Genomic DNA, 26,056 nt, shown 5'->3' with positions numbered 1-26,056 from the left:
CAAAGCTTCCGCGTTTGCTCTTCGGGCGTTTGTTGAGCACGTTTATCCTTGCTCCTAGTGATATAACCGTTTACCTGTCCTACCATGGTGCTCTTTATTTCCCCTCACATTCGTAGATCACCTGACTCCTAAGATCTCTTATGTGCCCTACCCGTTTCTTGCCTTTTGGTGGCTGTGTCGCTTTCAATGTTGGATCAATATCTGGCCTAGCCTCTATCTACTATGGCGAGAACACACCACCTATCTGCCGTACTTTCCCGTTGTATTGGTGCTCGGTTCCAAAAACAAGCGTGGACCCAAGGCCAACAAGTCCTACACACTTTTCGAGAGGCACACTCCAAATTCAGCGCTATGTCAGCCGCTTCTTTGGACATTTTAAGTTACCCTTAGTGTGTTGCTGCGTGTTAGCGCTATATTGATATCTTGTCAGAGTCCACCTGTAGGCCGCCGTCGAGTGGCCGTCCCGCGTTCAACAATAGCTTCCGCACACAGAGGTGCAAGGGTCTGGTTATTCACATCCGCGCACGTGGTTGATGTTGCAGGCTATAGAAATACGATGGCGGTCAAATAAATACACGAAGTCACGGTAGGTTAAAATATACTAGTAGCTCATAACCTGCACAAATATAACAACCTAGTACTAGCATGCCAAGGGAATCTGAGAGAATTAACAGCAATCGAGACAAGTCATAGGACTGCACACATGGCTACTAATAGCCTGAGCAAATAGTAGAAATCGGTCGACTAAGATTAGGAGTCAAGGAACTGGTGCGTGCGGATGCGATAGGCGGCGATTTTTCAACCACCGGGGTTTGAAACTGTTTGAGGTTTACTGCCTTCACTGGTCACCTGAGGACGCGCCGATTGCCGTAGGATAGATATGTTTTCTCAAATTTGTAGAGCTATCTCATCTAGACTTCCCTCCTTGTCCAGTTCCGCTCTCACATCAACAGAATCCAGAATGAATCCGAAGGAAATCCAAGAGTTTGTTGAAGTAATCAATTCCGCTGGCCTCCAAGTCAACGATACCACACTTTACTGATGAGTCATACCTTCACAGAACAACCTCAAAGACAACGGCCTCGTGGTCTTCATCCGAACTTCGCCGCCTTGCTACTTCTGCCAGCAAGCTCTCCGCTTCTTGCAAAAATATCCGGAGCTCAATGGCAAATCAATCGAGTAGGTGATGCACTTGATCGGGACGCTTACCATCTTGACGAGTGCGAACAGCCTTAGTGAAACCGGCGAGCAGCAGGCTATTATCAGATACCTTGGCAACCTCCCAGGTTCTGCAGCCACATTCCCTCGGGTTTTTGCTAGTGAGTTACGAATCGTCTAGCTTGACGTGTGATGCTGATGTCGTGATCTTCTTACAAAAGACAAGAAACTAATTGGCGGTACACTTATATTTTTCGTTTTTATTGCGTGAAGGCTGATTCTATCGGATTTTTCTTCCAGGTTATTCCGATTTGGAAGGCTTGGGCGCATCTGGTGTAAAGGCGCTTGTCGAGTCTGAGGCGTAAGGTTTTCATGAGAACCGAGTGATTGGCGTAGTGATGTCGTACAAGTTGAATCATTCAATATCCATAAATTTCAGATGGGCAATGTATCTTATACCACGTACGACATTCATATTATCGTGACTCTCCAGTACTACAATCTCCTCGGTAATGAGTGACCTTTCCAGGAGCCTAGAGTTGCTTAGTTGCTGACCTAACAGACACGATGAAAGTCTATACGCTAGGTCCTGGCACCTATTGCGCACTGGAATGCCAGGGCAGATGCTGATAAACCATTACCCATCTACCAAGTCTTTTTGTAAGCCTCGGGATTGCATTTGCACTATCGGTCCACTATTATTCAAACATGGAGTAATTGAATCGTAAATTATAATTTCATCAAGTGTTGCTCGCCACGATCGATTCAGTTAATTTTCTGGTCACCATCTCCACTGGGTTAAATTCACTCCTGCCTGTCGATACACCGCGGGCCAGAAGAAAATCACTTACGTTCTCAGATGAACGCCCCAGCAGATTACCCATGTGGGTAATCAATGTCATTCAGATATGAGTGGCGTAGACCCTTATGACGGCAGCCCTAGCGTTGCGCGCTGTAAGGAAAGTAGGGGAACAGGTTCGATTTTAATCAGAACGATAGGGTCAAACGAGATTAAAGAAATATTTTTACCAGCTGAATAATGCTTGCGCGTTCCATCGGCGGGAGCATGTTGATTTGGTCTGACGTCATAGCTATGACGCGCATTATCATAGCCTGTTTTTTTGGACCTCGGAATAAGCAATTGGTGGGATTGGATATCTCGTACCTTCTGCTCCTCGGGGATTGATGCCAGGGCATCTGGAATCATGCCACCACCTATGGGGGCTTGTTGCGGTGCACTATAGCCTCCTTGCACACCATATTGGGAGGGCGCCCCATAGCCGAAGTTTTGCTGTGGAGCCTGCCCTTGTCCGTTGGAATAATGAGGAGGAGTAGGTGTGTGTGATGGCACGTGTGGCGGCGTTTGCGACTGCGGTGTTGGTGTACGGTACTGCTGTAGGTGAGGTGGGATTGCAGGAGCAGGCTGTATGGCAGACGCCGTCGATGGGCCGGCGTTCTGTTGTTGCTGTTGCTGGATCGACGCCGAATAGGCCGTAAGCGTTTTCTGGAATTGCCGGTTCATCAATCTAGGGTTTCCAAATGATAAGGGCGAGCACAGCATACCTGCAGGACTTGGACATCTACAACATTCATTTTCACCATCAGACCGATAAGGGCATAAGCGATCTGTGGTGTGGACGCGAGGATAACGCGTGCTTGCTCTGGAGTTGTTTTCTGGAAGTTGCGTGATGAGCTAATGGGTGTAGTTGTTGTTAGCACTGACCTTGAGCGTCAAAAGCAATTCGGTGAGCTGTTCTTCTTGCCCAGACATCGTGTTGCAGAGGGTGCGGTGCAACGGCAGTTAGCACAACTGGTAGGTCAAATCACTTGGCAACTTGGGCTACTCTGATGACTAATACGCCATTGGTGGATTTTGGCTGGCTGCCACTGGCACGCTACCAACGCGCCACTTTAAACTAAGTACCAGCACTTACTGCGGTTTCGACACTTCACGCTTTAGCTTCAGTTCTTAAACGTTGGACTGCTTCCATGGTGACATCTTCATGGCCACCTTCTCATCCGACACCTTGCGCAAATTTGCTAGATTCTTTGCACATTCATTCAAATCTTCGCTTCGTCGAGGATGCTATGTGACATTGCGAATTTTCTATACTCTGCTTCGTAAGCTAGGACGCATGCGTGGTCGCTTCGGCCATGGTACCTCCTCGACTAGACTCCAGGAAGAGTTGCGTCCTGCGATATGTGCGAGTGGCTTACCTGCGATCCATACACTCCCGACAGATGTCAACCAGCCTAGTGACCCACCACATCGTACACTCGCAGTACCAGTAGACGATGTCCGAGTATCAAATGACAACGTTGGCAGTGGAGAGCTTCAAGCATTCCTAGAACCGGACCCATTAACAGACAAGCTACAATTCATCTTCCTGGGGCATGCCGCCGATACGCCACTCCAGCCCATCACACTAGCATCAATCATACCGACTGACGTCAAACGTTATGATAGAAACATCAGAATGTAAGACACTCACTCGTCCTTAGAGGGTTATTGACGTAGTGACACTGTCACGGAAGGAAATGGATTGAACCGAATCATATCGTCATCACTCCGAAAGATAGCAAGTATGTGGAGTATGTACACGTTGACCAACAGTTTCTGTATCCTATTTTCATAATATATGCATCTAGGGAGGTGCAGTCTGGGTGGCATGATTTCGTGCACCCGGAAGGTCCCAGAGTTTATTACCACCCCGAGACGGTTAGCACATGTTCTGAGGTTGATTGTTCAAATGCTCATGCACTCTGTAGAGAGTTTTCACGGATGCAGACATGCGTCCAGGCAAGGTCGATTCGGCGAAGCTCTTGGCGATGGCTAGATTCCTCAATGCTTGTGCAAACAGTCAGCCAGACGTACGGGCCAGGATCAGTGATGAAACAGAATTGGTACTCGAACTTGGCCTCGAAAAAGGTAACACTAGCATCATCAAATCTTGTGGCTACTATTTCGTCGATCACGTGGCGAGGGTGATATTTTGGGCACATCCGTACACTTGCCAACCAGATGGTGAGATTCTGTGCAACGTCAAGGCAGCCAAGAAACTCAGTCATATAAGTGGGTGGTTCACTACTATACGAATTACCCTTAAACACACGCTTTTAGAATATTCGTTGGAATCGCAATACTGGCCAGTACTCTCCAAGGGATCGGTACGCCTTGTGAATAAATAGTCTTGATCAGTTTCGCTGACTTGCACGTAATAGTGTGTTGGCGATGCTGACAGTCTTCTAGGTATCACTGCGAGCTTTATCCTCACAACCGATACCTTCCGAGGCAAATCTTTGAAGAGCTGATGGAAATAATTATTCATGCAAACGCAGGTAGGCTGATGATTGCAACTCGATGAAGAACGGAATCTTACTATGATTATAGAGACCATCACCTCGGATACATCACTGGCCCCTTTTGATAGTAGTGAACTGGTGAAGATGCTAGATCTAATGGACCGTGTTGAGGGTTAGACTTGCTCCACGTATTTTTGACCCGAACTAAGTACTGAATCAGGCAGCATCGATAAAATGCATGCTCATTCTGTATGTGTTGTAGGCGAGTTTTCTTCTTCTTCGTGGTGACAGCAATATATTGATCTACTCCTTACAGCTCGGTTCATGAGATTTTTCAGTACGGATTTATCCTTCGATCAACGAAAAATACTGATGACGCTCAGCCAAAGTGAAATACACAAACTTCTGCGGACAACCTGGCGTGCGCGTTGATGTCGACAGATCCATCTATTACAAAGAGGGCCACGAGCGCGAAACACTCATATTCAGGCTCTCCAACCTAATCCTCTGGTATGGGCCACGTAAACACTATAAGCGTATACAGAGAGTATGGGTGGACGAGATCATCAATGCCCCTCGCTGGAAAGACTTTATCACCCAACTAGATACCGAGTGGACGGGTTTCACGCTCTATGTAAGTGTTCGATACATATTGAGTGCAGTTGAAGACTTAGCGTCGCTGGAGTCCACTGTTATGTTAGCTGTTGATGTCAGTCTCCTTGCAGTGCCTGGCATCATGGGTGGGTCCTCGCAGACATCGTCCAATATCTCGGTATACATGTCGGCCCTATGTTCTGTGGGTTCGCTTGTGGTTGCTGTGCTGCTTGTCGACCAAAGCCATGACTATCAGACTGCCGAAGAAGGGGTATGCGATCTTTTTTCAGTTAACGAGTCTCGTTGATCACATATCCAGGCTTTGTATATGTCCATGATGACCAACGCGATCCCTGGAATTGAAAACTTGGCATTGATGCATAGCTTGCCGTATGCACTCCTTGTATGGGCGTATGTCCCGATGCCCCGCATATCTATCCCAGAGCTCTGACCTTAGTATGTCGTCAGGATGGTCTTCTTCGGCCTCGCATTGTCTTTCCTCATTTTCGATACCAGCGATATCGTAACGCTCGGGACGATGGGTGCTGGATGGTCAATAGTCATGATATTCACGCTGTGGCCTATGATGACTACTCCTGTCGGATGGCTACTGAATTTTGCTAAATCTTTGCCTCACCAGCCAACGCGCGCCGTCCAATATCTGCGTTACTCAAGACACTCGGACCAGGCGCTCGGAGCCAGCGATCCAGTTCCGTAACGATGTACACATCTGGACCGATTCTGGAGTATGCCACTATACTTCCTTTCTCATGCACCTCCAGGATAAGTTGAGAGCATATGCTAGTATGCATCCTCCGAATTCTATCGTGCAGGTTGCAACCATATAGTTTCTCCGATTTGTATGAAGTCTCGAGCCATGGTGGAACCTGGTGGAACTTCATTGATTCATCAATCACGCGTGGAGTGGATATTTTGTACAATTCTTGTCATCTACAGTATTTAAGCACAAGATACCGTTGGCATCGGGTGCGATTGCATCCACCACGTCATGTTGTGTTGCTGCGAGTCTCCTCTTTGCTCTTCTTTATTTACTACTATGGCGACGCCTGCTTTATTTCACGCAGTTGTTGGTCTTCAAGATGAAAGTCGGTATCAGATTGACAGAAAGAGCGTTTGGCGATACGATGGATTCATTGCTACTCCAGAACTTGAAGACATTTGGTGTGAACTGTTCTGCTTCAGCTGAAGACGACATCTATCTATTGGATGGCGTACAACATTGGTCCGAATATTGATGATGAGGGCAAATCTGCCCATTCCCTTCATCTACTTATTTGCTAATGATGCAACATGATCTCTCCCTTTTTCTGTTTTTTGCTCACTCGTTGATTCAAATAGGACTTTCAACCTGTGCCTGATGGCGCTCATGCGTTTCTGACGGCCACTTGACTGACTTCTAGATCTGCCAGGAAAATGACTCGGAATAGCGTGATAGATTCCTGCAGAGTTACAGTAACATATTGAATTCGCTCTCAATTGCATGCTTGATAGCCCTCCGAGCACCGTCATCTTTGCAGAGCGTCCGGAAAAAATACGGACCCTCCGTCATGCGTACATGTAACGCCCATCGTTGAATATTGGCGATGGCAACCAATATTAATATTCTCGTTGTTAGCTTTCTACTGACTCATAAATTTCATTCCTTCTCTCATATTCTTTAGTGTTCCTGACTCTACAGTATATAAACCATCCGTTAACTACTGGTAGAGTAGTTGATCTTTTCCCATACCGAATAACATTTAGCTCAGACAGTTCAAAATATGTGGCGTTTAGAAAACGGTACACATCTAAATGCCACATACTTTGAACAGTCCGAACTAAATGTTATTCGGGGGGAAAAGATCAACTACTCTACAGTATTTAAACCATCCGTTTAAATACTGCAGAGTAGTTGATCTTTCCTTAAATGCTGTAAGGTAGTTGATCTTTCCCCCACCGAATAACATTTAGTTTGGACAGTTCTATTGTCTGAAATAAGTCTATTCTAAAAAATTAAAATCGGCTCTCTTGTGTGTACCGTTTTCTAAACGCCACAGTAGACCTTGCCTGAATGGAAGAAAGAGGCTTGGGTACCATGTCTGGTTTATACCACACATGTCAACTTGTAGGAGGTATATTTGTGAAGACATCACCTTCGGGACTTGGGAGGCATTCATAACCAATTTGGTTCACGAAAATTCACGAAACCAAGCGGCATGTCTTCCCTCTGCAGCTGGACTCCAAAGCGAATATCGACATCATTGATCACCCCACGACCATCTCGTCTTGCTGCCTTTTCCCAGACCCTGTGAGGGCCGTTGAGACAAATTTACCCTATCGCGCGCAGCGTGCGCGACTACATTTAATGGTTGCCAAGGACTGCAAAGAGATACGCCGTGTTTGTTTGCAGAGCCGAACGAAGGACAAGACTCGACAGTGCAAAATATCGTATTTCCTCACTTGCTACTGTAAACACAACGCGTCGTTGAAGAGCAGACCGAAGGGGTGTCCTTGTAGTTGTTTATAGTGGCTCAATCGGTCATTGGGTCTGCCTACATGTAGGCCTCGGCTGCTTTGTGCACAGTAGACAGTTGTCTTGATCATGATCTTGTACAACTACAAAATTGTACGAAGCATCAATAAATCTACGTTGTCGGAAGCAGCAAACTCCCAAGTCCTTTGCCATCCTGGGGGTATTCTGCCCTGCAAAGAGCATCTACATTTACGCATGTCCTTCATCACCTGATCTATTTGGTATGTTCCGAAGGACGTTCCGCGGGACCCCGTCATCCTGTAAGACAATCTCCTGCACGATACGGTATCCACGCGTCTTGGGTATCCAGTAGAAGAAAACAAACCAGTATATAATGCTAAGTAGACCGATTGACATTGCTATAACGACGTGGGACTGTATGTTAAACCATCAGTTACGCACACAAAAAGATAGCGGCGACGTACCCAATATGGGAGATGTTCATAAGTGTCGGATCCTGGAGAGGGCGGGATCATGGGCAAGATAGCAAGAACGACATGGGATAAGAAAAAGAATAGAACGGCGGACTTCCACGCTCGGAATGGAGGACACCACTCGTAGGATTTGAATGCAGGGGTGTACAGAAGGAGGAGGCCACCCGATATCAGTAGATTAAATATCGTCAGGGGGTATAACGAGACTAGATTGTGGTCAGATGGGTCCAAAATCATGTGATGAGGCACAAACAATTTACGATGAAGAGATAGGCATCTCCAGGAGGAGCAACAACCATGATGATCATAGAAACGAGCCATTGAGTGAAGAGCCCAGCAAAGGGTGCATTGAAGGGTTTGTTGCTGGCAAAGAAAGATGAAAGTGGTAAAACACCCTCTCTACCTAACTCTTGAACAACTGTGCCATATCATAGTCAGCACATATGATCATGTACATGTTAAGTTGAACAACCTCTGCCTTGCGAGAACAGGATGCTCATAAGGTTTCCTAGTACCGACAGTGCAATAACAGCACTTAAAATCTGGGTGTACGCTTCATAAGAAGGCCGCCGACTAGCAAAGTTACAGTTACTTACCCGTTCTGTAGCAGGACCAAAGATGTTCCTAAATAATAGCGCTCTGAAAGAGTTTGCCTCAGCGTGAATGTACATTTTTTCGTGATAAATGAACCATACGCCGCCATAGTGCCACCTCCAAGCATGTCTTGCTTGGAAACCACAGCAAAGTACGCAACATTCACGGACAAAAACGCGACCGCGACAAGAATCATGGCAAGAGGTGCAGCGCGCCTGATGGTACGGACAGGATCTCGCACTTCAGATAAAGCATAATTGGCATTAGAGTATCCGCTGTAAGCCCTGTAAAGAAGTTGAAATCAGGCCCGAGGGTGCAGGACCAGATAAAACCCACCAGACGACATTATACATTCCAGTGATGAATGCATTTAGGCCAATGTCACTTCCCTCCCAAAAAGATGACCACGTGAAATTATGTGGAACATCGTATCCGGCACGTACAGCGAATCCAGGGACACCAGCGAGGCTGAAGAGCCCAGAAATAGTAATGATGAGTAATACGAATAACTTGAAAAAACCCAATGCATCCTGTAGTTTCAGCCCATAGTTCAAAAATGCACCGTGGGCGATGAGACAGAATGTCGAGCACAGAAAGGCGACCACTCGAACGTTAACAGTGGTAGGCTGGATTGCGAGGGCATTCAAGGTATCTAGGAGGACCGGTTAGGAGTCGTCTTAACAGAAGGAGTGAAATTTACATTCCCCGATAACAACGCTATTTACGGCCATCCAACCCTTACAGATGGTGATAATGATCAATCATTCGTAGGACGAATAAGGACTTACTATGAGTATTCCGTATACCGCGTAGAAGCAAGTGATCATGAATCTCGGTCGGCGATAAATGTATTCCATGTAGGTCTTCTCCCCACCACTCCTCGGCAGTCCCTAGAGCGGGGGGAAATAAGAAGGGATAGCAGCAGACCATCCGAGTCCCTGACCGTTCCAAACTCTACATAAACAGCAGTACCTGCAGCTGCGACGAGTGCACCGAGTATCCACATAACAAAAGTCATTCCCACACTCCCCGATGACCGCAGTATAACACTAGGCGCTGCAAAAACGCTGGAGATGAACATTCAAATCAGCTCCCCCAATCGCGGAGGATGCTCCTATTATGACAAACCCAGTTCCAATCACCCTGTTGAATATAAGCATTACTGCACTAGCGAGTCCTGAAGTACATTGGGTCAGCTTCATACCCCGGCGACACATGCGATAACAATGCCTACCGATCTGCTTCTTTTCATCAGGCACATCGTCAAGTATGTCTGTATCACAGAAGAAACGGAGATGTGAATTAAATGATGTCCAATTTATGCGAGTCCTGAGCACTTACTACGGCCGGACTCATCTTGCACAGGTAGATACCCTTCCACTGGAATGTCATTGATCACCTTCCGCTGGACTTTGGCAGGCGCTGGTCGCAGGAGAGGCTGGGTTTCTGAAGGGACATCCATCGGGCGAGCTGACAGCTTGTACTAGTATCCCGCTGAATGCGAGTTCAGGAAGAGACTTTTGCTGGACCGGTTGGAACTTGGAAAGGAACCTAACGTCTTGCGATGTGCACCCGAGCTATCGCAATCAACTTTTAGTAGATATACTGGAATTCACATGATATATCCCCGGCCGGATCCGCTGTATTGGAAGATATAAATAAGCCGTTAGTGATGGTTTCATAACGCTAGTGGTGAACGAGTTGAAGAGAGGCGAAGAGTCGATAATAACGTCCGACGCATAGAACCGAGCTACTTTGAAGCCGAATAATAATGTTCCGGCCGGTAAGTAGTCACTAGTCATCCCTCGACTAACGTTACATTAGGCCAAAAGGCAGTGAATCAAAGCTCAGCTTCGCCGTCATCGAGATGTATATAACGGACTTTCCGCACTCTTTCCTTTCTCTCGTTAATGTTTATCCTTCAACTTTGTATTGTTCCCATTACCACTCTCATTGCTGACATCGTGTCAGTCGTATCCTAGCATGTAGTAGTGATATTAATGAACTCATTTTCAAGTCAACTTCTTGAAAACGCGAAGCTTGCTCGTGACCGTAAATGCTCCATCTGTTTCAGTCACTAAATGATACACATCCTCATTGAAGTTGACTATGATCTACAACGATCAACGACAAATTGCCGTCAAGATGATTTGACTAGGGGTTCGATAACAGCACCCATCTAAAAGAACAAGAGAGAAATAAGCAACCCAACCGGATATAAGAATAGGGTCAAGATGACTCGCCTTCTTTACAACACGAGGCAGAGTTCCTCTCTGGAAACCCACTCTAGTATTCCACTCTGCACCTATAGGAATGTCCATGCTACGGGCATACTGTGCATGACTGGTATATGGGTGTGGTAACTCCTTGACGAGGTACTTGGCCGCTTTTTTGTCCCGCTTCTCAGAGATGATGACATGTGCCTTTTTGTAATCGGCTCGAGACGAAGGGTCGACGCCAGCGATTTTTTTAATCAAATTTGGTCTTGGTGGAAGTTTCTTGGTACCTGTACCTCCCCAAGAGCCCTATAACATGCGTTGAGCTCGGTAAATAAAAAGGATCAATTTCAGCTTACCCATCCAGGGAGAGTTGTATCAACTTCTCGTGGTGCGTCTGCTTCAATCTCTGCCTGCTTCAGGTCCTCGAATGCCTGGAACAAATAAGTACCCTGCGCAAACCCAACCCTACGACAGCTTTCGTACCTGAACGACGTTATCGCCAGCGAAAGCGAGAGAGACCAATTCTCGTTGCTTGAATGCAGTCACTCCTTTGCTTTTGCCTCGTTGACGCTTCCTCTCCAGATTACGCTCCTGTTCGTCCACCTCGCTGTGTCCATCAGAGTCATCAGCATCGACAGGTGATATCCGAACGGCAACACTGTTATTCTTCGGTATCTCCTTTCCCTTTCCCTTCAGCTCATGCTTGGTATTCATGACAGCTGGCGTAGAGTCTGGTTCAAGAGCGGTGAGAACATTGTTGGTATCAATCTCCAGCACTGCGTCATCCTGAATACGTTCTTTCTCTTCTCCCCCTTTGGCAATCCGCTTCTTAAGTTTGTTGGTGGACTTTGCAAGGGCGTCAGAACCCTTTTGCACAAGGACTTCGCTTCTCTTACGAGATGGGCCTGATGACGATGACGTGACGAGCCAAGGATTGCTCTCCTGCACCGGAGTAGAGATTCTTGGGCTAGAAACAGTGTTCAAACTCTTTGGGCTGTCTTGCACCAGATCGGCGGATTGGAGGGTAACACTAGAAGTCTCCGATGCGTGCGAGTCGACTGGTTTAACATAAGAACTCGTGCCAGGATGGTATATCATGCGTCCGCCCACGCGCTGGACTGATGGGCCTTCTGTCACTGTTCTGCCACCGGAAGTGTCGTCGTCACTTCCTTGTTCCACCTCGCCCATCTCTTTCAAGAAGTCATCCGCAGCTGCGTCCGCTTCTTGGATTTCCCTTGCCGCGGCATCGCGCATGAATTTCATATTGAAGACACTCTTACTGTTGACGTCTGCAGATAGAACTTCGGAGGCCTTGAGCATAGACAGCTCTTCGAATGCACCTTGCTTGATGGTCTCTACGTCTTGTTCTTCGTCATCGCTCTCGTTTTCTTCAGACTCGTCGCCGCTCATCTCGCCTTGTATGCGACGGCGAAGCTTTTCCCCGCGCTCCAGCATTTCTCCAATGGCCTGCCGCTGATCCACATCAAGCTCCCCGCGTCCCTGCATGGCTTTTGCCCACTTTCCAGTGGTCTTGTGTCTCAAGGTCGCTCTCTCCTTTGCTCTCTCCACCTCAGCTTTCAATTGCGCTCCTGCATCTTCGACATCGACATCGTCATTTCCTTCTTCACCACCCAATCGCTCCCGCTGTTTCTTTCGAATGCGGCGGTACGTTTTGCTCTTAATTTTCGCTATTCGCTTCGCCTTCTTGTCGGCCCGGAATGCAAGTTCGCGCATCATGCGCAATTCTGCGCGCCGCGCCGCGACCTCTTCGACCGATAGATGCGCCATCTTTAGAGCTTCAATTCCGGCGATGTCCTGATCGCGAAGTTGAGCCGATTTCAGGAGATTATCCACAGCAGACTCGAGTTCATTCGAAGGCTAAAAATGTTCTACTGGTCAAATAACGTGAATTGAATAAGCATAAGTTGGACTAACCTTGAATTTTGCTGCAAGCTCCAAGTTGGAGACACGACCTTCTGGCTGTGCTTGCAACGGAAAGCTCAAATGTTCTGCCTACAATCGCGAGTTAGTAACGAAATAGATACAGTGAACTGGATAAATCATTGCCTGCTTGATACGCTTCATCGTAGCACTCCATTTATCCACTTCCTCCTTGGTCTGTTCGTAAGCGGCTTCGCGATCAAGACGTTCTTGAGCTCGCTGAGGAAGTGGTGCCGACAGAGTTTTGGTTTTGTTCGAGGTAGAAGTGAGAACCTTGATGGAGTTTTTGAGCGTTGTGAGTGCACTTGAAGAAGCAAGGGGAGCAAGAAGGTCATCTAGTTTAAGTGCTCCAGAGCCTGCGTGTGGCCTTCGTGCTTAACACAAAGTTGCATAGGAACGTGGGTTGGGACTCACCACCAGCAGAGACGCCAAACTCTCCCTCATCCCCAGCCTCAGTGCGCTCCTGCATCAAGCGACGTTTTTTCGAAACGGACTGCGTGGCCGAGACATCGTTTGATTTGCGTTTTTTGTCTCCTGCCGGATCCAGTTTTGATATGAAGTTTTCTAGTTCTGCGAGAGCTTCTGGGGAGGCTTCATCCTCTGATGCTGATACGGCGTCTTCTTCCTCGCTATGGTCATCCTCTGGCATCTGATCGTCCTCCGATTCACCGATCTCACCAGATACAGCTGATATGGTGATCTTCTCCGTAGCTTGCTTTGTCGGTGCATCATCCTCGGCGTCTGCCTTCCCATCGAATACTTCCAGGATGTCAAAGAAATTCTCGGCATCTCCGTCTTCCATCTCTTCATCTTCATCTTCCTCAAGTTTGTCCTCAGAAGCTGCATCGGAGACAACGTCGTCCGAATCTTCATTCAAATCAACATCAGGAAGGCTTTTGGGTAGTTTCCGAGCATTCTTCTTCGATAAAGTGCCAGCAGCTTTACTGCGCTATCTATGGATGAGCGATGAACACCCTCTAGAGAAGAACGTTACACACCTTACTGGAAAAATCAAACCCAGCAAATTTTTCTTCATCGCTCTCCTCAAACGCATTATCACTCTCAATTTCCTCATCGTCTCCACTGTCCACTCGTTCGTCATCTGCATTTTCTCCCAATAATCTGGCTCTTAGACCTTCTCTCCCCTCCTGACCCATGCCTCCAAGGTCGATACCATCGTCCGATGCATAGTTATGACGGTCAGTGGCCTCTTCTCGGTCAAGTTCTAAGCCAATCTTCGCTCGCCTGACTTTTGAAGGTGCATATTCGTACGAATCGTACACATCAGCGAATGATACAGTAGCCTTGCCCTTGTTGGATGACTTTTGTGACTGTCGTTTAGCATATCCAGATGCATTAGATTTTTTCAATGAGTTTCTGAGTTTGGATGGGCCAGGCTTTGATATTCTGGATGATTTGACCCTACCAGACATTTTTGTCGGGTGTTGATGAGCAGAAAAGAATTGATGATCTGGGCAGTTCCCATTCAGGAAGGTGTTGCTTCTTTTAGCAGGTAGTATTATAACAAGCGGCTGTATTCGCCTCTGGCATTATTATTATAATTGCCAGTAATCATCATGGTTGAAATTCGCAAAAAATAAGCCAGTACCATGTCATTAGATCACTCCATAGAGACAGCCCATCAAACATCCTAACGGATACATTTACGCACAAACGGGAGAATCAATCAATTACTTCTTCGGGTAAGCCGAGTGTCAGCGCTAGCTGACTTGTATGGATTCCTCACTTCACGAAGTGGGATGGATCAGAGACCAGGGGTATCTATGAGGCGTCCTTGTCATGATTACTCAAAAGAGATGCTTGGCTTGAGATGCTTGACGAGTTTAGTTGGCGATCTATCGCCTCCGTACCAACAAAGTTTATCTGCGGAGTCGACTGCGAACACCAATCATCTCTGGACAACAGTTCACATGTTTTCAGGGCAACCAAAATTGTGGGTTCGCTTAAGCATACTTGCAGTTCTTATCGCGAGTTACCTAAAGGCGCGAGGTGCAGAACACTGCTAAAAAGGGAATATGTTTCGGGCATAATCATCGACAAGTCCCGTCCTAAAGATACAACGTATAACGTACACATGTTCCGGTCATGATCGTATAGGTCCCAAATCATCCATTGCATCATTTCTTCGCACATTAGTGTCTTGCAGTTCCTGATCATGGCCATCTTCAAGGGGATCAGCGGCCATCATCGCCTGCTCCTCATCCCTTGATGACCATTGGTGAGATGCAGGGTTGAGGTCCCTGGTCAATCTCGCCCATCTGTTCCCGCTCGAGCGAACATTGTCTAACACGGACCGGAAGAGCTCCATGCAAAAATCCATGAGTTCGACCAGGTGAGGTTTGGAAAGCCGGGCCAATTGATCAAAGCCACGTTTTTTGAGGACAAAGCGATTATACAAGGTGCTGGAAACAATTATCAGCATCAGAGCGATCATCGTTCTGAGAAAATTTTACTCAGTCATCAATAAATATATGTTTTTGTCAACATGACGTACGAGATCACCAAGAACACAATTAATCCTGAGATAAGGCCCCTCTCGCCTGTGGGACAAGCAAACTATACAATAGGAAGCTATAGTTAGAGAAGATTAAAGCGTGCACAAATCCGTACATGTGTTCGCCACTCGACCATATATTGGCAGGCTTGATTGTCGTCTTCCGGAAATTGGGATATCACCACCGGTTTGCCTGGATGAAACATCAATCGCTACACCCCTCGTTGAGAGATATATCACCCCACCAGCTCCATAGACTGATGCGTCACAAAGAAATCTGATAGAAGAGCTCCCGTATAAGTTGTCTTCCCCAGGGCAGGGTGAACCATTGGAAAGATGCAACATCAGCCCCGTATCCCTCATTTCCAGGGTCGTATTAACAAGTCTGCATCCTGTTGGTTAACTGTTGAAATGGTGTTAGAACTGCACGTTACGAACCCTACGGCAAAGTCGTGGTGGTCTTTCCGCACTAGACCAGCAATGTCAACATTGTTGGGAACTCCGGGACTCCATGGTTCAGTGGTCACAGCGTCGACAGACATTCAGGTAGAAAGAATGTCCACCCGGTGTCTTGAACTCGTAGTCCTGACTATTAGAACAAATGGCTTGAACATATGCAATGTCATGATTACGCCTGAAGCGTACCTAGCCTTCAACGAATTCAGATTGTAGTAGTTGCCTTCATGGTGCAAAGTGCATGGAGTTTCACTTGCAAGCGCCATAAGGCTTGATCCAAGGAATATGGATATAGCCCACATCATAGCGCTCAGCCCATTGGCGTAAAGCATCGTGCAGCAGCAAGACTAGCTCATCACCGACTGTGGTTATGGGCAGACGTGTGAATATTGTGGCATGACCCCTCGCATGGGGGTGGGACCTATTCAGTTCACCGATTTACGCCGCGTTTCGTTGACGAACACAATCTCCTTCCTGCGAGAAGTCACCCATAGTCTCCATCGACAACGGCTATGGCCAGTACACTTTTGCGGCGGCAACTTGCGCTGCCGAGGCGCTCTCTTTTGCGCTCATTTTCCTCCTCAGTCGCTCGTCGTCAGCCAGAGGTTGTACAACCTGGTACCAATGGAACGTATCAAACTCATACTGTAGAAGACTTGCATGGCATGAGTGCGGCAGAAATTTTGAAAGAGACCGGGACCAGAGCTGATGCGAAGTTGCGGCACTTTACTGGTGAGTATTTCTTCTGGATGTTATTTTGTCTAAATCAAATAAACCCACTCGATCAGTGAACTTCGGGTAAGTGTCTTTTATGATATGCGTCCAAAATTTGATTGAATCCTTAGCCCCCAACATCCTGCTGCTCATGGGGTGTTGCGAATGATTTTGGAATTGAATGGAGAGGAAATTCTTCGCGCTGATCCAGTATGCATTTCAGTACAAGTGCCTGAGCGGGATTGCTAATCTTACTCCAGCATGTTGGCCTCCTCCACCGAGGAACTGAAAAGCTGATCGAGTACAAGACATATGTCCAAGCTCTTCCCTACTTCGATCGGCTTGACTACGTTTCCATGAGTGAGTGAGGTTCATGACGAGAGACTTGCCCAGTGCTCAAGTGACCATTCTAGTGACCAACGAACTTTGCTACTCGCTTGCAGTCGAAAAACTCCTTAATATCGAGGTTCCGGAACGTGCAAAGTGGATCCGTACCATGTTTGGTGAAATCACGCGTATCCTTAGTCGTATGTCACAAACAGAACGCTCCACGAAACTTGTGCTTAAAGTTGGTTTTAGACTTGATGGCCGTCTTGTCCCATGCTATGGATGTTGGTGCTCTCACCCCGTTCTTGTGGGGCTTCGAAGAACGCGAAAAACTCATGGAATTCTATGAGCGTGTTTCTGGTGCTCGACTCCACGCCGCCTACGTCCGTCCTGGTGGTGTAGCCTTTGACATCCCGCACGGTCTCCTGGAGGATATACACATATGGGCAACGCAGTTCTCTTCCCGTGTCGATGAAATCGAAGAAGTCGTGACTGGCAACAGAATATGGAAGCAGCGAACTGTCGGAATTGGTGTAGTAACTGCCAAGGAAGCTCTGGATTACGGGTTCACGGGTGTCATGCTACGAGGTAGTGGTATCCCATGGGATTTAAGGAAAGTGCAGCCTTATGACAAATATGATGAGGTATGACTTTCGTGCTTTACAGCCACGTTTATTCATTCTGTGTCACAGGTTGAATTTGATGTCCCGGTTGGAAAGAACGGCGACTGTTACGACCGGTACCTTTGCAGAGTCCAGGAGTTCCGCGAGTCCCTGCGCATCATACATCAGGTTCGTAGGTTTGGTCAAATGATTGTTTTAGATTCAACCATTTTACCTCCAGTGTTTGAACAAAATGCCGACAGGCGTCATCAAGGTAGACGACAACAAACTCGTTCCGCCACCCCGTGCTTCGATGAAAGAAAGTATGGAGGCACTCATTCATCACTTCAAGGCAACCTCCTCCACTCAACTACTCCTGGCTGCTGCTAATCACCTGTTTTCATAGCTTTTCAGCGAAGGCTATTCAGTCCCACCAGGTGAGACTTACAACGCCATTGAGGCTCCTAAAGGAGAGATGGCTGTTTACCTCGTCTCGTGCGTGATATTTTAACACTCTGTTTAAACATCATTAATCGGATGACATTCAGGGACGGTACCAATCGCCCATACCGATGCAAAATTCGTGCTCCCGGCTTTGCCCATCTTGCGGGTTCAGACTTCATGATGAGACGTAGGTTGTTCACACCCTGATTCAAGACATTGACTGATTTTTTTTTCTAGATGTAAGATCAACAAATACAGTCCTGCCATTGAAGCACTAACTGTTTCTCTTTCTATAGCACATGCTTGCTGACGCTGTTGCCATCATCGGTACTATGGTATGTACCTCGTGGTTTTATTATTTCCATCGCTTATGGCTGTTGCCGAACAGGATCTTGTATTTGGGTGTGTTTTTAATGTTTCGTTCTACACGAGGTTCGCTAACGCATATCCATTTAGTGAGGTGGACCGATAGACACTGCCTGACAATGTATACCATGAATCTTCTAATACATGGTGATATCGTGTGTTCAAGTTTGCACTGATGATTACCTCGGGCTATCAAAACAATTGCGTACTCCTTGGTTTTTAAGAACGCATCTGAAATCAGCCTTCAATTTTTCCGTGCGATACTCAATGCAACATTTTAACATGATGCCGTGTACCGTACTTGCTGAGATTTGCTTGGATAAAATACGGAGTATCTAAGATTGTGGTAAGTATGTCCTGTTTTGAAAATGAGATGTTTACGCGTCAAGATCGTGGGCTCACCTCGTATCCATATCCGTAGTATTGAACGTGAGGCTGCCTTTCAGACGAACTAGTTTGAACGACCGTCATCTCGTATAATTTCCAGCCAGCTGTGGGGTCGCAATCTGATATATAATTCTAAAGTAATCACGAAACTAACCTACTTAGTGAAGCTGGAGCAATTATCGGAACTATGTGGACACTCTTTACAAGTCAACCGAATCGATGATATTGTCGCCTATCTTTGCCCCTCTTACGCCTTTTCACTCGTTAGTTGCTGTCTGCACTTTTCAAACTGGAAGAAGCTTTGAGGGATTCGAGATGCGTCTTAACGTCGTCCCATGTTTTGTCATATTCCGGAAGCTGGACGTTAGGGAGCATGGCGAAAATGATGCGCGCGACAGCTTCGGTATTTACTGCCGGAGAGTAGTGGAAGCTCATTCCTTTCAAGGAGGTGTGTTGGAATGACTCGGCTTCGATATTGATATCAATGTCCACAACATCTATTCCTACATGCAGGGCTTGCAAGTAGGGACATTGACTGAGCACTGCGAAAAATCCGCGGAAGGTAACTTTAGGTGGTCGACGATATGGGTCATATAACGTCAAACTGCGGATCTGTGGCCAACTTGACACGGCTTCGAAAAGAAGGCCGTTATCAAGGTTGATAGAGCACCGAACATAAATCCGGAGGGTTCGCAGCTGCGTGAAACAATGAAGCTCGCTAATCACTGCAAATGATTCGCCTGGAGGCTCCTGGACTTCTGGATCATCATCGGAGATGGAAATTTTTTCAAGGGTATTGCATGCTTTGCACTGTGACAGTGCTCGTAAAAGCAGTAGAAGTTCTGCCCCAGGTAAAACGTGGTCGGCCAACTCGAATTCCTTGAGCGATGGGAATTCTGAATGTTGTATGATTGCGGTGATGTCTGTGATTGGTGCAAAAGAGAAACGAAGAGTCGTAACGTTGAGGAAAGTTAAAGACTCCAAATTGTGCGTATCCAATCTGAACGGGGGACTCGAAAAGCTTTCTTGAAATATCGACACATCGCGAAGGGTAGGGACAGTGGAGAGATGTTTCCATGCTGGAAAGTCCAGCGGTGGACATTGCAGACGTACGAGCGCCTTGCATGAACGGACGGTTTCAGACAGATGTGGAGCCTGTGCTATGGTCCCCATTGTGTCGATGTCCAAGCCCTCCAGAGCAGCACAACGGGTCCCGATAGAGTGCCGAGCTAGATCTGGTTGAACTATTGCGATATAACAATTGCGCAGCGTAGGGGACAGGAAGAAGCGCAAGGATTTTGTGAATACAACCATCCAGGATAATGAAAGCAGTTTTGAGAACACGCATATGTGATAGGGGAAGGAACGAAGGAGGTGAAAATCGTCCTCGGATGACACAGTCATGATGCGCACACGGACAGAATGACGGAGAAATTGACTGCGCTCGAGCTCAGATAATGGCTCGATCCCCCGAGACCAGGATCGCTGTGTTGAGATGTTCGGTGAGCGAATCATGATGGACGAGAACAGGACATAGGGCTCGTACGGACTCGTCTGCACTAACCTGAGATGTAGGGTATATTATTGGGTGTAACCTTGTTATACAGCCTAGCAGAGGTTTTAAACAATTCATATTGGACCAAAGGAAATCCATTGCAGGCTCGTGAAAGATTTTACATGTGATTGCAAGCGCTGCAAGAGCTTGTCGAGATAATGGTTTCTGGACATGTAATGGTCCTCAGATTTTATCCACATGCTCGAAGATACGTATGAGAACTTCGGGGACAAGTAGAGCTTGATGCATCCTAGTTGTGCGTCGAATCGTTGATCAAGTCCGTAGATCGATTTTGATTTATGTAATGCTTGGGAGTGTCACTAACACTGTGACACGACGTGATTGTGGCTCAGTTTTACACTCAATGCTTGACATGATCCTTGCAACGTCCTGATATACTTACGGACGGTCAATCAATATCTCCGAGCTAGCAAGTTGACCTATGCAGACGTTTGTCCGATTGATTCAGTTCCACAGACGCAGCGAGCCTACCAGTATTCGTGATAAACATACGATATCAGGTGGACTGGAGTGCCAGTGGCATGCGGGATCCCAGCATCCATTACCTGTTCATGAGGAGCTCAATTCAAGATGAAGGGCGATCCAGATGAGGACGAGCTTTTTCACGGCTTGGCGTCGGTCCTTGGAGGTCCTCGCGCGCCGAAGACATGTTTCTGAATATTTTATCAGGCCCAGAACAACTAACATTGTCTGTAATGACTCCGTACTTATAGAGGCAAAGGAGTCCAGTCATTGGCTTCTGACGGGGACATGATATTTGGCCAGCGCATGGTGTTCAACGCATGATCAATCGTGTGCGTCCTCCTTCATTATTTATTAAAGCACTCTGCGTGTAGCGTCCACCCGTGGCTACGCGCAACTGGTTGGCAAGAAAATAAATTTCAATTCAGACTTTGGGCCCGTATAAATCTGATATTATTTCTAGTCCCGAATTTATCTATTCCCCAGTCTGTCGCTTCGGAACCAAATGCGGCTGTTCCTAATGTGCACCGGTGCTTTGTAGGTAAGAATTATTCACATTCAAGGCGCGAAACCTTACTCGATGGCCACACATATAGGGCGTGACTCTACAAAGTATGGAAATATACCTGCGGCATGTCGTCCATTGCAGGTTCGTAACATGCGTTTATGACTCTAGGCGCTGATAATAATTTGATACTGGATCACCCGGTGGCAAAGTAGGGTACAACGCACGGCGAGCTAGATCGGGACGGTGCAATAGTGGAAATTTCTGTGCGTTTGCGATCAAGACGGACCTGTCAGCAATTCATCGATTTTGTAACGAAACGATCGTTCTTCGTGTCTGATCATACGAAATCTGTTTACAGTTTTGTGTAAGTCGCCGCAGTAAGGGCGTTCCTGATGTCTTCCCAGCCGCCATGTAGCACCGAAATCCATTAGTACTTATGAAGCGTTTGGCCCTGACAGAGTAGACAAACCATAGAGAATGGAATAGAACTTTGAAGTTGAGATGAATTTGGCCATAGTTTGCGCTCGGTATCAGGGGCACCACGGCAATTTCCGATACCCTTGATCGATTCATCCCTCTCGGCCTTACAGCCAAGTTACCAAACTCATCACCATGCGTCTATCGCTCCTCCTGGCATTCATCCTCCCCTTCGCAGTATCCGCTTCTGTCCAGGAGCAGATCGTAATCCCACCGATGCCGAAAACCAATGAGGAATCCATCGCGTCACCGTTCACCAGCTCCCAACCCACGCTCGCAGACCTGCTGACTATCGAGCCCTCAGCGAGCATTTATTACTCGTATGCTCGAGAAACGGAGTGGTCGTCTAGATTCTCTTCTGAGTCCGTCTGGTTCACGATACTCGTACCGACGAACAAGGCTGTCATGGCATTGGCACATAAACCGTGAGTATGCCAGTGACGACTGTGTGTACGGACATGATTCACGTGTGACTCGGTAGACACCAAGGTCCAGAGTCGGTGGAGCCTCATATTGGAATCTCGGAACAGGAGTTGGACGAAAGCTCTAAAAGAAATGTAGAGCGATGGGTCTCGGCCCACATCATTCCTGTAAGTTATTTGTTGTCGCCTTCCGAATCCTGCCTCATAGATATTTGTTCAAGTCTCGCATCTCTTTATCTGATACCCCTGTTTCGTATGAAACGCTGCAAGATGGGAAACTTGTTACTTTCAATTCTGTTCCCGACGCAAAGCCTGACTCGTCTGAATGGATGCGGGTGACTTTGGAGGACGGAGTGCGCATCATTGGGATGAAGGAGGTTGGTTCATTTATCTTTCATGTACTGCGTTCGGCGTTATTGATTCTATGCTCGACAGGCACAGAACGGCGTATTGTATCTGATAGATGGCACCGTCGCTCCAAACTGATTATCATCGCTTGACATATCCTATATCATATCTTACGACTTTGACGCATATCTGCGAGTATTCTGGACCGCTCCCTCTTAATGTTCGCACAGAGAGTCCAATAACTGGACAACGACTGATAACATTGTTGACAAAAGCGACGACAAAGTGATGCTACAAATGAAGGTGGGCGTAGAACGGTTACAGATGCGATGATGCGTTTCGATTGGTAAAAGTAAAAGAGGTTATTACAATAGAACTGAGCTGCTGTTTGATGGATCATGCGAGGAATTCTAGCTTGGCTTGACATAAGGACGAAATTTTTGATTGATTAACGCACACGATCCGCTCTCCATTCCGTACTGAGAGCAGCAGCGAGCCGGGAAACAGGAGGCTTGACAACGGAAGTTGATGTGCATGGTATATATGTTCGAAAGAAGAAGCGATGAACTTGGATGGCGACGCAAATAAGCAGGCGTGAAATTCGATATCGAGAGAGTTGAGTGCGAAGATTGTTCGTGCAAGTGAGACTGAGATAGAGACGACGATGCGTAGTATACGATTACGATTGCGAAATTGCGGATGCGACTTGAAACTGATGATGTTGATGTTGATGCGATTAGGACTGCTTTTGTTATTGGAATGCGAGACAGATGAGCTTTTTCTGGTACTTTTCCGAGATTAATGGTGGAGATAAGCCAGCCAGGTATGGACCGAGTGTTGTTTATGTTATAAGAGACGTTTTCAGATTGAGGGAGCGAGGACACCGTGGATGAAGACGAGATGGCAAGAGAATATTGCAGTGGATGTGAAAAAATCGGAATGGTGAGAACGCAAGATAGGGAATCCTCTCAATAGCCATAATAGGCGCGCTAGACACGAGTTAGAACCAAAAAAAAACAGAGGTGGAAATGAACGATCGAACCATTCTATCGCTGCGGAGGGATCATTCACATCAAGAAAGAAGGAAGCAATGCATAAATGAAACTTACAAGAGCCAGATGACCTTCGACCCTGTCTTACAGCCGCGTAGCGTTACGATATGGCCGCGAATGCAGTCATAGAGTGTGGTGCGCTGGTCCTTGTCCGCCTACGAAAGAACATGAGGCCGATATGATAGACACTAACGGCAACACCGCGTACCTGAGGCAACGTGCTAGCAATCAGTTGACTACCGGTGACCGACAGCGCTAAGTCCACGATCATCGCTCGGCGGCCACTTTTGTATAATCAGTATCGTAATAGAAAGCAATTACAGAGCTCGTACCCCTTCGCTGGTTCGCACATCCGCTTAACGATCCTGTCTAGAGTTTCGGGTCCTGTTTCTTTGAGAGCCTTTGTAACAGACTTGTACCCCTGTTCGTTGGTGGCATAATCCAGGAGGTCAGACATAATATGGTCCAGGCACATTTGACGGTGTTTCGGAGAGCCGTGCTCTAGGACTGGATAAGAGAAGCAATAGTAAGAAACCATGAAGGGGGTCGTAATAGTAGAAGCACTGACTATGTTGAATGCAGTACGAACCCCACTGGTTCTTTGTAATCTCACCGAACACAGTAGGTCCTTGATTGAGCAGCTCATCAATTATGCCGTCTTTAGCGGACTCTTCGAGGTTCTCAAACGCATGCTGTAGAGCATGAGAAACAAGCTACGTGACATGCGCTGGCATCCTCACCTGGACAACGAGTGATCCCGTTTCATGGCAAGCGAGAGACGCCCATTTCCCTTTCAGGGACTTGTTAACGCTACATAATATTGTCAGAACGGTTTTGGTCATCTAGCAAGAAATACCCTGACAATGCGAAAATCGGAGGCGCGGGGGCCGTCCATGTCAATTCCATGATCTGGATACATATTGGTCAGGTTCCAACGGCATACGAGTCATAACGAATCTCTTACCTTGCTCCAGACATGAGATGCATGCTTGTTCACCAAAGTCAATGCAGGGTCCCCGAGGAGAAGCTCGGAAACGATCAGGAGGCGAATATCCTCTTCGCAATCAAGTGCCTTTTGAAGGACATGACATCCATAACAGTTGGTCGCAAGGTCGACGATCCGCCCCCTATTTACAATTAATGATACGGTTCAACGGAGGTAGTCGTAAGCCGAGAGCATACCTCATGCAGTTGACTATCTTCTTCCTTTCTTCGGGGGTCGCCGCAGCTTCAAGACATCTTTGGACCGCCCAGTTGCCGAAACTAGCGGTCAGGCATATCAATATCAGGTTTAATTAGAGCGTGTATATGGTTAGGGCACACTAACCGATGTGACATCATCTCAAAGCCGCGCGCGCAGATAGCATCGACAATCTTGTGACGTTCCTCAAGATCGGCAACCTTGAGCTTCTGTTGCAAAAAGATAGAAGCCTGCTGGTCAGATGACTTTATGATGCGCGCCACAAATACGTTGTATGGGGGAGATGATGACGGATGCAAAAGCGAAAGGAAGTTGATCGGCTGTGAAGGGAACGTAAGTGCATATGCGATGGAAACAGAGTGGCGGAAAAGTCTTACTTCGTGACCATGAACTCCGTTTTGACGAGGTGGGAACGACGGCTGAGACGGAGAGGTCCTGAAAGAGTCCTCCCCGACAGTGACGCCGGAGGCATAGTCGCTGCCTGCCTTGTCCTCAACCCTCAACCATTCCGAAGAGGCGGACAATTGCTGTGGTTGCCGCCAAGAACCTCTTGATAAGTCTGGATGGGTATGATGAACGAAAGCACTATCGTAAAACTGCTGCGAGCCCAAAGCTGGAGAAGAATTCTCAGAAGACTGCTCAAAATAAGGCAACGGGATAGGGGGGCAAAAGGTTCGAAGAAGGAACGCTAGAAAAACGCTGGTGTACATTATGAGACATAAAATCGTGCGCCCTCAAGGGCGAGCCGTTGTCAAACAGAAGGGACGAAGGAGACAAAGAAGAGTGCGAATGAGCTAGCTCGTGAGGTGGGTTGATCTTAAAGTCAAAAGAAGTTTTCGCAGGAGAAAGGTCTGTAGGCGTAAGGAGCGCAGATACAGTAGAGCTCGGAGAAAAATCCGGAGAGCCGGTCGATACATTCTTGGATTCAGGAATTTGTGAACGAGAAGGCTGCTGAGAATAAAGAGCGGGAGAGTTCAGATTAAGAGCGCGCAAGAGCTGCTCGACATGCTAGTTAGTCGATTTTATCAGCATATATGCGCTTTATTTTGATAAGATCGACTCACACTATCGTCAAAATCAAGGCTCTGTTTTTTCCTACCGTCGCCGATCGCACCTATGTCTCTTTTGCGAGGCATACCGACAAGGCCGACAGGACCGAAGACGTCTTCACTTCCATTACCTGGGGCGAAGAAGTTTCGGCCATTGGGAACACGACCGGAGCGCTGCTGCTCCTTCTCAGCATCACGAGAGAAAGAGTCTATGGCTTTTGGCCAAGTCGAATCCAGCAGCTGAGGCTGAGGAGCCCAGATGGACGCAGCAGTGGTTCTGGAGCGCGGTGGACTATATTCATGACTAAAAGAAATGAACGACTGGGCATTATCAGTACTCTGCATGACGGTAGGTGGGGGGAGGATGTGGATGA

At 47.2% G+C, this 26,056-nt stretch overlaps 10 protein-coding genes across 10 annotated transcripts; 4 read left to right on the top strand and 6 right to left on the bottom strand.

The window, feature by feature from the left end:
- The first annotated feature begins 809 nt into the window (after nt 1-809).
- Nucleotides 810-1,684, top strand: EDB93DRAFT_1152878 (uncharacterized protein). Its single transcript, XM_041449772.1, has 5 exons — nt 810-994; nt 1,061-1,179; nt 1,231-1,319; nt 1,380-1,397; nt 1,459-1,684. The coding sequence occupies exons 1-5, from the start codon at nt 881-883 to the stop codon at nt 1,521-1,523; spliced, it is 405 nt and encodes a 134-aa protein (XP_041306595.1). The 5' UTR covers nt 810-880; the 3' UTR covers nt 1,524-1,684.
- Nucleotides 1,685-1,687: 3 nt separating this feature from the next.
- On the bottom strand, nt 1,688-3,006 carry EDB93DRAFT_1152875 (uncharacterized protein). The gene is made up of 5 exons (XM_041449771.1): nt 2,882-3,006; nt 2,722-2,832; nt 2,324-2,662; nt 2,188-2,271; nt 1,688-2,110 (listed from the first exon to the last, which is right to left on the bottom strand). Exons 1-5 carry the CDS (start codon nt 2,927-2,929, stop codon nt 2,084-2,086), a joined length of 609 nt encoding a protein of 202 aa, XP_041306594.1. The 5' UTR covers nt 2,930-3,006; the 3' UTR covers nt 1,688-2,083.
- Nucleotides 3,007-6,242, top strand: EDB93DRAFT_1152863 (uncharacterized protein). The gene is made up of 13 exons (XM_041449770.1): nt 3,007-3,637; nt 3,694-3,750; nt 3,808-3,877; nt 3,928-4,231; nt 4,280-4,304; nt 4,409-4,497; nt 4,550-4,633; nt 4,682-4,723; nt 4,778-4,798; nt 4,845-5,095; nt 5,147-5,326; nt 5,375-5,466; nt 5,524-6,242. Exons 1-13 carry the CDS (start codon nt 3,162-3,164, stop codon nt 5,771-5,773), a joined length of 1,941 nt encoding a protein of 646 aa, XP_041306593.1. The 5' UTR covers nt 3,007-3,161; the 3' UTR covers nt 5,774-6,242.
- A 1,386-nt stretch (nt 6,243-7,628) lies between these two features.
- On the bottom strand, nt 7,629-10,405 carry EDB93DRAFT_1152857 (APC amino acid permease). Its single transcript, XM_041449769.1, has 13 exons — nt 9,958-10,405; nt 9,851-9,889; nt 9,745-9,793; nt 9,560-9,683; nt 9,405-9,506; nt 9,317-9,353; nt 8,953-9,268; nt 8,718-8,900; nt 8,619-8,661; nt 8,495-8,564; nt 8,276-8,440; nt 8,014-8,228; nt 7,629-7,963 (listed from the first exon to the last, which is right to left on the bottom strand). Exons 1-13 carry the CDS (start codon nt 10,076-10,078, stop codon nt 7,778-7,780), a joined length of 1,650 nt encoding a protein of 549 aa, XP_041306592.1. The 5' UTR covers nt 10,079-10,405; the 3' UTR covers nt 7,629-7,777.
- Nucleotides 10,406-10,417: 12 nt separating this feature from the next.
- EDB93DRAFT_531701 (Utp14 protein-domain-containing protein) lies at nt 10,418-14,323 on the bottom strand. Its single transcript, XM_041456642.1, has 8 exons — nt 13,775-14,323; nt 13,191-13,725; nt 12,903-13,132; nt 12,771-12,848; nt 11,319-12,713; nt 11,192-11,266; nt 10,860-11,141; nt 10,418-10,795 (listed from the first exon to the last, which is right to left on the bottom strand). Exons 1-8 carry the CDS (start codon nt 14,207-14,209, stop codon nt 10,757-10,759), a joined length of 3,069 nt encoding a protein of 1,022 aa, XP_041306591.1. The 5' UTR covers nt 14,210-14,323; the 3' UTR covers nt 10,418-10,756.
- A 546-nt stretch (nt 14,324-14,869) lies between these two features.
- On the bottom strand, nt 14,870-16,151 carry EDB93DRAFT_1152848 (uncharacterized protein). Its single transcript, XM_041449768.1, has 6 exons — nt 15,937-16,151; nt 15,819-15,880; nt 15,730-15,790; nt 15,408-15,676; nt 15,251-15,353; nt 14,870-15,199 (listed from the first exon to the last, which is right to left on the bottom strand). The coding sequence occupies exons 1-6, from the start codon at nt 16,077-16,079 to the stop codon at nt 14,881-14,883; spliced, it is 957 nt and encodes a 318-aa protein (XP_041306590.1). The 5' UTR covers nt 16,080-16,151; the 3' UTR covers nt 14,870-14,880.
- Nucleotides 16,152-16,201: 50 nt separating this feature from the next.
- EDB93DRAFT_1152846 (Ndufs2, NADH:ubiquinone oxidoreductase 49 kd subunit) lies at nt 16,202-18,486 on the top strand. The gene is given in 14 exon segments (XM_041449767.1): nt 16,202-16,479; nt 16,536-16,545; nt 16,593-16,671; nt 16,722-16,821; nt 16,875-16,988; nt 17,041-17,432; nt 17,481-17,579; nt 17,632-17,742; nt 17,797-17,885; nt 17,939-18,021; nt 18,041-18,042; nt 18,131-18,169; nt 18,223-18,236; nt 18,291-18,486. 14 exon segments carry the CDS (start codon nt 16,260-16,262, stop codon nt 18,304-18,306), a joined length of 1,368 nt encoding a protein of 455 aa, XP_041306589.1. The 5' UTR covers nt 16,202-16,259; the 3' UTR covers nt 18,307-18,486.
- An 11-nt stretch (nt 18,487-18,497) lies between these two features.
- EDB93DRAFT_531534 (uncharacterized protein) lies at nt 18,498-20,424 on the bottom strand. The gene is made up of 2 exons (XM_041456641.1): nt 20,152-20,424; nt 18,498-20,072 (listed from the first exon to the last, which is right to left on the bottom strand). The coding sequence occupies exons 1-2, from the start codon at nt 20,239-20,241 to the stop codon at nt 18,852-18,854; spliced, it is 1,311 nt and encodes a 436-aa protein (XP_041306588.1). The 5' UTR covers nt 20,242-20,424; the 3' UTR covers nt 18,498-18,851.
- Nucleotides 20,425-21,691: 1,267 nt separating this feature from the next.
- Nucleotides 21,692-22,518, top strand: EDB93DRAFT_1228261 (uncharacterized protein; the record flags this gene model as incomplete). The annotated part of the gene is made up of 4 exons (XM_041451252.1): nt 21,692-22,035; nt 22,092-22,200; nt 22,254-22,409; nt 22,468-22,518. Exons 1-4 carry the CDS (start codon nt 21,746-21,748, stop codon nt 22,516-22,518), a joined length of 606 nt encoding a protein of 201 aa, XP_041306587.1. The 5' UTR covers nt 21,692-21,745.
- Nucleotides 22,519-23,485: 967 nt separating this feature from the next.
- EDB93DRAFT_1087413 (armadillo-type protein) lies at nt 23,486-26,027 on the bottom strand (the record flags this gene model as incomplete). Its single annotated transcript, XM_041446040.1, is given in 12 exon segments — nt 23,486-23,587; nt 23,641-23,716; nt 23,765-23,939; nt 24,001-24,124; nt 24,173-24,242; nt 24,295-24,341; nt 24,397-24,559; nt 24,615-24,695; nt 24,760-24,953; nt 25,026-25,271; nt 25,288-25,641; nt 25,698-26,027. The coding sequence occupies 12 exon segments, from the start codon at nt 26,025-26,027 to the stop codon at nt 23,486-23,488; spliced, it is 1,962 nt and encodes a 653-aa protein (XP_041306586.1).
- Nucleotides 26,028-26,056: the final 29 nt, after the last annotated feature.

This window comes from Suillus bovinus (assembly GCF_016758785.1).
Source record: "Suillus bovinus strain UH-Sbo-P2 chromosome Unknown EDB93scaffold_37, whole genome shotgun sequence".
Taxonomy (NCBI): Eukaryota; Fungi; Basidiomycota; class Agaricomycetes; order Boletales; family Suillaceae; genus Suillus; species Suillus bovinus.
This window is presented reverse-complemented; position numbering and strand designations above follow the sequence as displayed.